Raw genomic sequence first — 13,574 nt, 5'->3', positions numbered from 1 at the left:
GCATTGTGCACTGCTTCGAGTGGTAGTTGCCAACTGTACCGCTATACTAAACATTTCTGGGAAGAACCCTGCGTTTCATTGCCAAACAAAAAAGCTGACCACATGTAGCTCATACTTTGCTGCCTGTAGAGGCCTTGTGTGACCCAAACTATTGGTGGCAGTAATGCACTGTGTTGGTTTGAAAACCACCAATAAACTCAGAAGAAGAAGGCCCCGTGCAGTGCTGTGCAGGCGCTTTCACCCTATTGAGGTTTCAAAATGTCATAACACTTAGGAGAGTTCGCCGCTCTGCAGGATGCCATGAACATTAAGTGCGTTGAGTTGCTCTGATCAAGCTGCACTTTAACCGCTGCACACGGACAACAGCATTAACGTCACAACATAAAACTCTTTGTATATTGTGCCTAAAACTCTGGTGAATACAGTAGTGTTCAGAATAATAGTAGTGCTATGTGACTAAAAAGATTAATCCAGGTTTTGAGTATATTTCTCATTGTTACATGGGAAACAAGGTACCAGTAGATTCTCACAAATCTAACAAGACCAAGCATTCATGATATGCACACTCTTAAGGCTATGAAATTGGGCTATTAGTAAAAAAAAAAAAGTAGAAAAGGGGGTGTTCACAATAATAGTAGCATCTGCTGTTGACGCTACAAACTCAAAACTATTATGTTCAAACTGCTTTTTTATCAATCCTGTAAATCACTAAACTAGTATTTAGTTGTATAACCACAGTTTTTTATGATTTCTTCACATCTGTGACGCATTAATTTTGTTGGTTTGGAACCAAGAATTTGCTTGTTTACTAGTGTGCTTGGGGTCATTGTCTTGTTGAAACACCCATTTCAAGGGCATGTCCTCTTCAGCATAAGGCAACATGACCTCTTCAAGTATTTTGACATATCCAAACTGATCCATGATACCTGGTATGCGATATATAGGCCCAACACCATAGTAGGAGAAACATGCCCATATCATGATGCTTGCACCACCATGCTTCACTGTCTTCACTGTGAACTGTGGCTTGAATTCAGAGTTTGGGGGTCTTCTCACAAACTGTCTGCAGCCCTTGGACCCAAAAAGAACAATTTTACTCTCATCAGTCCACAAAATATTCCTCCATTTCTCTTTAGGCCAGTTGATGTGTTCTTTGGCAAATTGTAACCTCTTCTGCACGTCTTTTATTTAACAGAGGGACTTTGTGAGGGATTCTTGCAAATAAATTAGCTTCACGCAGGCGTCTTGTAACTGTCACAGCACTTACAGGTAACTCCAGACTGTCTTTGATTATCCTGGAGCTAATCAATGGGTGAGCCTTTGCCATTCTGGTTATTTTTCTATCCATTTTGATGGTTGTTTTCCATTTTCTTCCACGCGTCTGTTTTTTTTTTTTTTTTTTTGTCCATTTTAAAGCATTGGAGATCACTGTAGATGAACAGCCTATAATTTTTTTCACCTGCGTATAAGTTTTCCCCTCTCCAATCAACTTTTTAATCAAACTACGCTGTTCTTCTGAACAATGTCTTGAACGTCCCATTTTCATCAGACTTTCAAAGAGAATAGCATGTTCAACAGGTTTTGGCTTCATCCTTAAATAGGGGACACCTGATTCACACCTGACAAACTCACTAAATGCCACACTACTATTATTGTGAACACCCCCTTTTCTACTTTTTTTTACTAATAGCCCAATTTCATAGCCTTAAGAGTGTACATATCATGAATGCTTGGTCTTGGTGGATTTGTGAGAATCTACTGAATCTACTGGTGCCTTGTTTCTCATGTAACAATAAGAAATATACTCAAAACCTGGATTAATCTTTTTAGTCACATAGCACTACTATTATTCTGAACACTACTGTATATGATCTGGGTTTTTAAATGTTATTGTTTGTTTTATGTAAACGTGTGAAGTTCAGGTTGTTTCTCCGTTATTTTCAGTGGAATTGCTGTGAGGCGTGATCGCTTCCTGTTCATGTCCTTCTGGCGGAAAGTGAAGTTTGCTGTTTAACGTCCTGTTTCACAGTAGAAAATTAAAAGAGCGGGCATCTACATTCAGACGGCAGCTAACTCATCCCACACTTAGCAACGCTCGCCACGTGAGCGTGACAGTCAGAAGGCTAAGAAAATCACTCAAAATAACTGAATTCATCTGCTGTGCCTACCCTGAGTGAAAACAAGGGAGTAGACAAAGGAAGTTACTTATTATATAAAACACTTTGAGATTTTTCACCTGGAAGTGTTTCATCCATAAAATTATCGTTCTATCAGGAATGTGGTTACTTTTCCAGGTTCATAATGATTGAAATGCACATTTAGACCGTGTGTAATGGTTTCAGGTCCTCCAGGAACAGGAAAGACCACCAGCATCCTTTGTCTGGCTAGAGCTCTGCTGGGATCCTCCATGAAGGATGCTGTGCTGGAACTGAATGCCTCCAATGACAGGTGAGTCCTCCTGTCTCGTCTAACATGGTGAATAAATACATGATGTGGTGAGCCTGGATTAGTCCATGAGCCAGTAGTCAACTTTGATCCAATCAGTACCTCTTAAGGGGACTAAATGACACTTATACAATCCAGTGGAGGTGAACCATGACCCACACATCCAGGCTGGCAGCTGTATCCAGGTCAGGGTCAATGGAAAAAATTACACAGGGGTCAATATTTAAAAGTGCTCCAATCATATTGAAAATATATCACATTATTTGTCTGATCATAAAGATTCCAAAAAGGTATAGTTGGACTATCTGTGATGGAATGTTATGGAGTAAAAACTTAAGAATAAATAAAAAAGTCAATTTCAGTTTGTACTGGGGTCAAAGGTTAAAACGGCTCCAATAAAAAGGGATGCAAATTATTGTTTAATTGTTTTAAAAGAACAGTTTGCACCATCTGACATGCCTGTTTATCAGTTTACGGTCAAACACGTCACATGTCACAGAATCCAGTGAACATCCTTTACTTTGGAGACCAAACATTCAACACACTCACAACTATTCCACTTATTAATCCAGGCCTGTAATCCACTCGGAACACAAATGTATCTGAATTCAGAGGACCTTGTTTCATTGAGTGACTCCGAAATGTTCATAAGCTGCAGCTTCTGGATGGTTGATTATGGCTGATGATGAAATAGCGTTTTAAAGCTGAACTTTGCGTAGAATCATTCTGCTGCTGAAATAACAACACGTCCGAGCTGTCACGACACTGCAGAAGAGATGTTTCTCGCAGCTGATGTTTTCACAGTGACATGGTATGAATTCAGATTTGTTGGACAGACATTTAGCACAGACCTTGAGAGTCTTTGTGCGCTGGGTGGTCACTTTCTGTTCTTGAGGTGATGCTGTCGCTGTGTCTGCAGGGGAATCGATGTGGTGAGGAATAAGATCAAGATGTTTGCTCAGCAGAAGATAACGCTTCCCAAAGGAAGACACAAAATCATCATCCTGGATGAAGCCGACAGGTGGGTGGTGGTGGTGGGGGGGGGACTAAAGTCTAAAAGGACTAAAGTGGGTCCAGAGAAAGGAGGAGGTTCAGTGTAGATTTCACGTCTTTATGTTCTCTTTGCAGCATGACTGATGGTGCGCAGCAGGCATTGAGGAGGATTATGGAGATCTATTCAAAGACAACTCGTTTTGCTTTGGCGTGTAACGCATCTGACAAGATCATTGAGCCCATCCAGTCTCGGTGTGCCGTGCTGCGGTACTCCAAGCTGAGCGATGGGCAGATTCTGGCCCGGCTGCAGGAGGTGGTGGAGCAAGAGGGTCTGGTTGTGTCTGACGATGGGCTGGAGGCCGTCATCTTCACCGCTCAGGGGGACATGAGACAGGCAGGTGAAGGCTGGTGGTGCTTCTGAAAGCAAGAAGGAACTTTCTCTGATGCTGTTTGTTTCCAGGCGCTGAACAACCTTCAGTCCACTCACTCCGGCTTCGGTTACATCAACAGCGAGAACGTGTTCAAGGTGTGCGACGAGCCACACCCTCTGCTGGTGAAAAGCATGCTGGGACACTGTGTGGAAGGTAAAATTGATGAGGCGTACAAGGTGGTGGAGCAGCTGTGGGCGCTGGGGTACTCGCCAGAGGACATCATTGGAAACATCTTCAGGGTTTGCAAGACCTACCAGATGGCGGAGTACCTGAAACTGGAGTTCATCAAGGTAAGTCCAGTCCTCACCCCTTGTGATTCTAGGATCTTCATCCTCACCCCCTGTGATTCTAGGACCCTCATCCAGTGTGATATGTTAGTTTTGCTTTGACTGTTTCTCATCTACTAGAAAACTTCCCTCGGCTTGTTGGTAAGTCCCAAGACGACCAAATCACAGGAGCACTTTGGTCTGGCAGTGGCGCAGTTAACTGCCCGTTTACTGCACTGTTAGCTTCATTCCTCCCGCTCGTTGTGACACAGAGTGACTAGAAGGACATCATTTAGGGTTGCAGCTATCGATTGTTATTGGAATAGAGTATTATATCAATTATTTCATGGAGTTATCAGATAAAAAGTACTTTGGCATTTTTTTTTTAAACAGTAGTATCAGTAGTGCGCTGCACAGCATGTGCATTTAAGTGGAAAGTGCGACTGATAGGGAGGAGAGGAAGTTTCATCAGCACTTCTTATATCATACTGTTCTCAGAAAGAGATTTAAGGCGTCTTTAAAAAAGCAAAACGATAGGTGTTTCACTCGTCATGGGTGTCCAAGAACACGCACCAGTAACTTTTCACTTATGTCTAGTTGATATTGTCCCCTGCTAGACCGATGTCTTGTTAAAATACTTGTCATTAGTGATTAAAATTGTTTGTCAAGACTGACGATTTTTTTCAATTTTGCACCTAACCAGAGTCGGACTGGGAACAAATTTCGGCCCCGGCATTTTTCCTCTGGACCAGCCCACTATTGGCCCGACAAATCCACCCCCAAACACGCACACCCACCTGTCCATACCGAACCCCCAATGAACAAATACTATACACCTAAACACCATGAACACACACCTAAACACACACTTTCACTGTCATTTTACCTTGATCATAGTACAAAACGCGGACCCGGCGCCACAAGGGGGCGTCCTGATAACATTAAAGGCAATTACATATTTTGACGAAATTACAGGTTTAAATGACTATATATATATATATATATATATATATATATATATATATATATATATAAACATCATGAGGTTTATGTCACAGAAATCCTACTTTACAATCACACTGCAGTCATCGTTAAATTATTTCCTTTTGCATTTATAATAAACACTTGTATTTATTTAGTGTTTGTTTTTCTGGTTGAAATAAGATATAAATAATCTACCAGACTTCAAAAAATATACAAGTTTCCATGTTATTTTATTTGTCTAAAAATAAATGTCTGAGGTTCCTTTTGTTAAACAAGAAATTATCTAATCTGAAATAACAGGTGGTTTTAATACAGATGAAAGGTTTCTAAAAAACCATTTATTGATTTATTTACCTATTTTAATTACAAGTGTTCTAAACTTTTTTAACTAATCAGAAATTTTGAGGTAACAACAAAAAAACATTTCCAATGATTTTTTTTCAGAAAACTGCTCTATAAATGAGCAGTCCTGTCACACGTTAATGTTTTGTACAGATCAGTGGTTTCTGCACCAATCAGATTGGTCCAATCCATTTTGTAGAGATCAGTGGTTTCTGCGAGTCTTCCGTGTTTTGGCCCGACGCGTCGTTCCTATTGGACAGTGCCAAGGTACATCACAGCTCAGAGTGTTGAAAGTTGGCGCACCTCATCTTGACAGAACACCGGCTCTGTGGTATGCAAGAGATCACTTGACCGAGGGTCTATACCTTCAAATAATAATTTTTAAAAAATACTATCATCACTCTTCACTCTTGGTCAGTCTCTTACAACGGTGCAGTGTAAATACACAAGCTTTCCAGGAGCGCACGTCTCCTCCGGTGCGCACTATTTTGGGGGGGGGGCGACCCCGCCCCCTGTGATAAACTCATCGTCCTCTTAATATTTTTTTTTTCTGGCGTTGGGTCTGACAAAACGGAAGCAAATGCACACAAGCGGAAAAAAGTTTTTGTGTCTCCAAAGTGTCTCAGAGAGAGAGAGAGAGAGGTAATGTGTAACCACTGCTGGGAGGGGGTTAGTGTCTACTCTGTAATCATGATCGTCACTGAGTTTTTGAAATGCCTATCACAAAGCGTTTTTTTTTTTGTTTTTTTTGTTTTTTTTTTACATCTTGCAAGGTCTTCAGCATAGAAAAATCCCTCTCAAAGCGTGGCTGTTGTGACCGTTGTTGTAAAGCGGGTCTGGTTGGTTGCTACAGCGATGCTGTGTGGCTCCAAGGTAAACATAGCATGTGGACATCGTATACTTTACGAGCCATCAAGTTTAGAAAAGAAGAATTTTGCGGCATGTCTGTGTCGGAGAGAGGGAAGATGGCAAGTAAGGTGGTTTGAAAAAGTTTAATAAGGACAAGAATCCATGGAATTGGTGCTGGGTTGAATTTAAAGTTCGTCTTCATCTGAAAGACAAAAGAAATAGGAAATGCATCTTGTGCCATCAAGAAACACGGTAAGTTGTTTTTTTTTTTTTGTCTCTGGAAAATTAACATTGTGCTGTTCCAACAGGGCTTCAGACAAGAGACTGACTTTTTTTGGTTCATCTAAACTTTTGTTCATTGGAAAAAATACACTGTTTGAATGGATTTACAGGAATTTACACAAGAATATGTGACTTTTTACTATAAGGTGTGTTATTGATATTTAACCATGATTTTCAAAATATTCTACAAGCTTTAGCTGTGGTTTTTGAAATACTTTGTCTTTTCAGTCTTCATGAATTTCATGTAGTTTAATTGTTCTGAGTTAATCCATAATTTGGTTTACAAATAAAATGAAAATCTTTCCAGGTCTTACTTCCATGTCATATTCTGTTATTTCAGCATGATCATTAACAGTTCAAAGCAAAGGTTGAATCTATGATCATTTAAATACAGTAGTGTTCAGAATAATAGTAGTGCTATGTGACTAAAAAGATTAATCCAGGTTTTGAGTATATTTCTTATTGTTACATGGGAAACAAGGTACCAGTAGATTCAGTAGATTCTCACAAATCCAACAAGACCAAGCATTCATGATATGCACACTCTTAAGGCTATGAAATTGGGCTATTAGTAAAAAAAAAAAAAAAGTAGAAAAGGGGGTGTTCACAATAATAGTAGTGTGGCATTCAGTCAGTGAGTTCGTCAATTTTGTGGAACAAACAGGTGTGAATCAGGTGTCCCCTATTTAAGGATGAAGCCAGCACCTGTTGAACATGCTTTTCTCTTTGAAAGCCTGAGGAAAATGGGACATTCAAGACATTGTTCAGAAGAACAGCGTAGTTTGATTAAAAAGTTGATTGGAGAGGGGAAAACTCATATGCAGGTGCAAAATATTATAGGCTGTTCATCTACAATGATCTCCAGTGCTTTAGAATGGACACAAAACCAGAGACGCGTGGAAGAAAATGGAAAACAACCATCAAAATGGATAGAAGAATAACCAGAATGGCAAAGGCTCACCCATTGATCAGCCATGATCAAATGGGTGAGCCATGATGATCAAAGACAGTCTGGAGTTATCTGTAAGTGCTGTGACAGTTAAAAGACGCCTGTGTGAAGCTAATTTATTTGCAAGAATCCCCCGCAAAGTCCTTCTGTTAAATAAAAGACGTGTAGAAGAGGTTACAATTTGCCAAAGAACACATCAACTGGCCTAAAGAGAAATGAAGGAATATTTTGTTGACTGATGAGAGTAAAATTGTTCTTTTTGGGTCCAAGGGCTGCAGACAGTTTGTGAGACGACCCCCAAACTCTGAATTCAAGCCACAGTTCACAGTGAAGACAGTGAAGCATGGTGGTGCAAGCATCATGATATGGGCATGTTTCTCCTACTATGGTGTTGGGCCTATATATCGCATACCAGGTATCATGGATCAGTTTGGATATGTCAAAATACTTGAAGAGGTCATGTTGCCTTATGCTGAAGAGGACATGCCCTTGAAATGGGTGTTTCAACAAGACAATGACCCCAAGCACACTACTAAACGAGCAAAATCTTGGTTCCAAACCAACAAAATTAATGCCTCGCAGATGTGAAGAAATCATGAAAAACTGTGGTTATACAACAAAAAGGCAGTTTGAACATAATTGTTTTGAGTTTGTAGCATCAACATGCTACAAGATGCTACTATTATTGTGAACACCCCCTTTTCTACTTTTTTTTTACTAATAGCCCAATTTCATAGCCTTAAGAGTGTGCATATCATGAATGCTTGGTCTTGTTGGATTTGTGAGAATCTACTGAATCTACTGGTACCTTGTTTCCCATGTAACAATAAGAAATATACTCAAAACCTGGATTAATCTTTTTAGTCACATAGCACTACTATTATTCTGAACACTACTGTATGTGCGTCGAGATTTTTTTTTTTTTTCTTCGAGGAGATGCTGAAAATGTATCATTAGATACAGAATTAATTTGGTTTCTGCGGCCCCACGGGCCCTAAACCCCAGCTCCATGGGGGCTGTGCCCACCCCCCCTTGGATTTCACAGTTTTCATTTCACAGCACTGATTATATGACCCACGCTGTGTCACATCCACACACAGACATGTGCACCCACACCACTGACTTCACAAATGAAGCTCTGTCAATAAGGGTGTAAAAGTGTGCTGTGTCCACACTCAATTATGAATTGATTATTGTATTTTTTTTGGAATGAAATGATTACAGCTGGAACAGATCCGATCCGTGTAACTTTCAGTAGTAATATTTGGGGATGTGAGGGTGTCAGGGTAAGTTTTATACTTTACTTACATAATACAGTGTGAATTAATTTTACTGCTTTGATATTCAGGTAAGAACGGGATTTTAACACGTATTTTGCAAGCTTTTTTCCATGTGTGTTGACTCGCGTATTTAGGTCCACATTGAAAACGCATGTGATAACACATCACATCCGGGTACTTCATCAGTATTTTGCCCGGTTAGGTGGGACATTCGCCTTAAGTAGGCAGCATTGGGACTCCACTTTATAGTTCTCATATTGGCCTCTGTGACTCAGTCTGAGCAGTAAGTCCTGATCTCACCCAACCCCACACACACACACACACACACTCAGCCCATGTGCGCCTGTGGACTGTGTTTTTGCACCTGCTACTTTCTGTCTTTTCACTGACGTAATGATGCAGGTTCTCGTGCTTCTTTCTTTAAATAATGTCTATCCTGTTCCACAGTACAATGTTTCTGTATGTATGTTTTCTGTATTTGAACAGTCGGTGTTCATCCCAGGAGCTGGAATTCTGTCCTTCCCGCTGCTTTTGGATGTTTGTGTAAATCTCATCCCTCAGTTTGACCTACTGTACATTTGTAGTTGATTAACACTTGTGCTGGTTCTTGTATTTGCAGCTGCTCAAAGTTAGTTCCTGCTGTGTGAACACGTAGTTGGCAGCAAAACCTGATCCTGATCCTAATTTCTGTCCTCAGGAGATTGGATACACTCACATGCGTGTGGCTGAAGGTGTGAACTCTTTGCTGCAGATGGCTGGATTACTGGGGAGACTCTGCAGTAAGACAGCTCCCCCTGCTGTCTGCTGAGCAGCTGCTCATTGGCACAGTTTGCTTCCTGTCCTGCTCATTTTTCATTTTGGATTCACCTGGGAGGAAAAAAATAAATAAATGTTATTTGTTTCCTGGTTTTGTTTGACTGTCCACATGGATCCTGTGGTTTGTCTTGTAATAAGCGAGCTGTGCATAAAAGGGCAGAACACAACACGAACCACTGGTGAAGCTTTAAAAGGTGGAAAAGTCGTGCTAAGGTCTCTGTGTTCATGCGAAGACAAAGGTGTAGCGTGTAAAAGTGGCCCTTGTGCATGTGTGCAGATCATTTTCAAAATAATAGTGTTTTAAAAAAGTGAGTCAATCTTAGAATCTTCATCTTTGATTTCCATAAACATAAATACCTTTTGAACACTGAACCTTCTATTCCAAATCAAAACAGGAAGAAAAATGTATCAAATTTTACTTTACAGAAAAGTGAATATTAGGCTGTTCATTCAAATATCAATATGTATTTTTTTTCCAAACTCCAACATTTACTGTATAAAATGAAAAATGCTTGTAGATTTCTCTTTTCTGTGAATGACTCAACTCATATTTAGTTGTATGAACACTGTTTCTGAGACCTGCTTCACGTCTGTGTTTCATGGAATCAACCCTCTTCTGTCCCCAGTGGACAGGCTATCCAGTCTAGGTCCTTTGGAAGACAGGCCATAGTTCCTCTGTGTTTCTTCATGTTTCCTCAGAAACAGTATTTTTGATGTCACCCCACAGATGTTCTGTTGGATTAAGGTCCTGGAATTGGACTGGACTCTCCATAACGTTAATCTGGTTGGTCTAGAACCAACATGCTGCTGACTCCTTGGTGTGTTTGGGGTGATCATCTTGTTGAAACATTTCCTCTTCGTGACCTCTTCAAGTGTTGTGATGTATTCAAACTGATCCCTGATCCTGGGATGTGATCAATAGACCCAACACCACATTGTGAGAAACATCTCAGATCATGATGCTCCACCAGGCTTCACTGTGGCTTGTATTCAGTTTTGGGGGTCGTCTGACATACTTTGACCCAAAAAGAACAAAATGTTGCTCTGTTTCTCTTCAGTCACCGTGTTCTTTGTCAAACCTGTTCAGCACATGTAGTTTTTCCACAGTGGGACTTTGTGGGGACGTCTTGTCCATAATCAGCTAACTGAAAAGTTATCTTTTTTAACCCTAAACCAATAAACTGTCTAAAACCTTATCAGAAGCCACAGATAACCGATAACTCTAAAGTTTGCCTCCCATACGCTCTCAGCTACTAAGAAGCTGATTTTGAATTTAAACACCACCAAAGCTTCTAATGGAACCAACAGTGATCAGAAACCAGTCAATGACCCAGCACTTCTGTCTTTGTGCATTCTGCCTCCTACTGTACAAAAGCATTATTTACACTGATACAGTGGTCCATTGATGAGGCAGGTTTTGAAATGGAAAGTAGGTTTGAATTATGGTTTGCTTTATAAATAAAATTATTCCAGATAGAATAACTACATGAATGTAAACTCTTAAAATGTACAAAGTGATATATAACGCATATCTGTTAATTTTAAAATAATGCACTAATTCTGAAGATTTGAACATTAACACACCAAAGGGATTATGGGTAAACTAAGCCTCCGCTCATACTGATTGGTTGATTCATTCATTCTATGTAAAAACCAACACAAGTGAATCAGTGTAACGTGTTTGTGTTTATAAATAAATGTGCGTTTGTAAAATGTCATTTTTCTCATTTGTGTAAAAAAAAAAAAGTTTCAAGATCCAGCTAGACAGCGCCTAAGTGTGATTACATCACAACTTTATCCACTTAGGGAGACAAGGTTTCTTTCAATAACGAACTGTCAAAAAAACTTTTTTGTTATGTCGTTGCTGGAGTTGTGTGGCGATAGGAATCACCTTTTGAATGCTTAAATAATGATGTCAGTCACACAAAGAAATCAAATAATAGTAAAAACATGTTCGGTGCGGAGTCATAACGCATCAATCAGTTGCTCCATGAGGCGTCGTTACATCAAGCCTGGTTCACATGGCAAGGTAATTAGGCCGATATCGGACCCGATCTTCCCCTTCCGGCAATCTTAAGGACGCCCCGACAATCATGATGACGCTAAACTGCGCTTAACAACATGTTGCGACCCTTTTCTGAACAGTCAAAATGTAACGTGTGTTTGGACTGCTGGTCAGTATGAACCAAAAAGTGCCATCATTTCAGCACAGACAACAAAATGTTCAACAATGCAGTATTTTAATCTGAATTTATTATTGTGGCTGTGGTTATGTACCAGGTTTTCTCTTGGCTTCTGGAGCACAGAGGTGATGCTGTTACCAGTGGGAAGTAGTGGGGCTGATGGAAGGATCATGGTGTAATTAAAGTGCTGTTGTGAAAACCCTAATGCATCACTTCTTGATCAGGGTGAGGAAGTCATTCTGTCAGACCCAGAGATGGAGGATCACACCTGTTCCAAAGGGCCCAGGAGCACCACACCATGTAGCTGCTGCATCCTAGTGATGCAGACTCCTGTCTGTATGCAGGGATTCCACTCAGTGCCGTTGTTCCACACGCTCATCACACACTGCGCGTAGGCCACCAAGTGCGTGGGGGGCACAAAAAAAATCAAGCACATGAAAAATCGTCATAATAAGCTACTTAGTAATGATATATCTAAAATTTGTGTAAAGCATGTTAATAGGTGTACAGTTGTATGCAAAAGTTTGGGCACATTTTCACGATTTTCCTTTATAAATCATTGGTTGTCTGGATCAGAAATTTCAGTTAAATATATCATATAGCAGATGAACACACTGATATCTGAGAAGTGAAATGAAGTTGCTACTATTTACAGAAAGTGTGCAACAATTATTGAAACAAATAATATATTTAACTGAAATTTCTGATCCAGACAACCAATGATTTATAAAGGAAGCTCATGGAAATTTTCAGGGGTGCCCAAAGTTTTACATACAACTGTACCTACATACAACGAAATGTGTCCTCTGCATTTAACCATCCTAATTATAGTTAGACACAATCCAACCACTAGGGGCAGTATGCAGCCACAGTCCGGCGCCCGGGGACCAACTCTAGATGTAAAGACGCTGCTTTTCAGGGGCAGAGAAAGGAGCAGAACCTAAATAATGGCATGTTTTTGATTGTGGGAGGAAATCCACACAGACACGGGAAGAACATGCAAACTCCACACAGAAAGGCCGGGAATCAATCCCACAACCTTCTAGCTATGAGGTACCAGTGATAACCACTAATCCACCATGCCACCACGTGTGAGAATATGTACGCGTGACAATATGTACATGTATGGAGAGCAGTATGAGGTCAACAGTGTCCCATCTGCATACCGTCACGTGTCCGATTTGCTCCATCCTTTGCGTCCCTTGTGCTGTTCTGGCGTTGAGCTACATCGTCTTGGCACTGGGTTGCTTCCACATGGCGTTGTCATGCACCGCACGACAACTCGAAGCGGCCCCTGTGTGGAAGGGGCTTTAATCTGCAGTTAAAATCCCCCCCAAAGTTTAGCATGCCACAAACCTCCTCCCTTTGTTAAATAAATGAGCCTATTCAGTCATCTGAGAGTACCTACCAGCACCGCACACCCACACTCACTCAAAGAACACCTAAGAAATAGCCTCTTTGAGAGGCAGGGGGAGAATGGGACTGAGACAGAAAATGCAATTTTGAAGTTGATGGGACCATTTATGGACCAGGGAAGGACTGTAACTAGACAATTTCTAAGGTTGAATTTGTTTAGCATCAAAATATTCAGCCTTAAAAATTCAAAGTCTGGTGGCACAGGTTTCCTTCCACAGAGATGGCCCATACTGGCACACACAGTATATTGGACTGATGAGACTTTTCAAACAGGCAGTTTGGCTTTCCTCTGCAGGTGTGGCTGCAGGGCCGAGTGTTAGCATATTGAGGGGAATTAA

General features: G+C 40.6%; 1 protein-coding gene across 1 annotated transcript in view; it reads left to right on the top strand.

The window, feature by feature from the left end:
* rfc2 (replication factor C (activator 1) 2) overlaps positions 1-9,720 on the top strand; it is a 40,293-nt gene extending 30,573 nt beyond the window's left edge. Inside the window, exons 2-6 of the mRNA XM_034171888.1 lie at positions 2,343-2,448; positions 3,365-3,466; positions 3,574-3,832; positions 3,899-4,159; positions 9,519-9,720. Of these exons, the coding sequence (XP_034027779.1) occupies positions 2,343-2,448; positions 3,365-3,466; positions 3,574-3,832; positions 3,899-4,159; positions 9,519-9,629 (839 nt within the window). The 3' untranslated portion in view covers positions 9,630-9,720. The remainder of the gene's footprint in view (positions 1-2,342; positions 2,449-3,364; positions 3,467-3,573; positions 3,833-3,898; positions 4,160-9,518) is intronic.
* The last annotated feature ends 3,854 nt before the right edge of the window (positions 9,721-13,574 follow it).

Source organism: Thalassophryne amazonica, chromosome 6, assembly GCF_902500255.1.
Source record: "Thalassophryne amazonica chromosome 6, fThaAma1.1, whole genome shotgun sequence".
Lineage (NCBI taxonomy): Eukaryota > Metazoa > Chordata > Actinopteri > Batrachoidiformes > Batrachoididae > Thalassophryne > Thalassophryne amazonica.
This window is presented reverse-complemented; position numbering and strand designations above follow the sequence as displayed.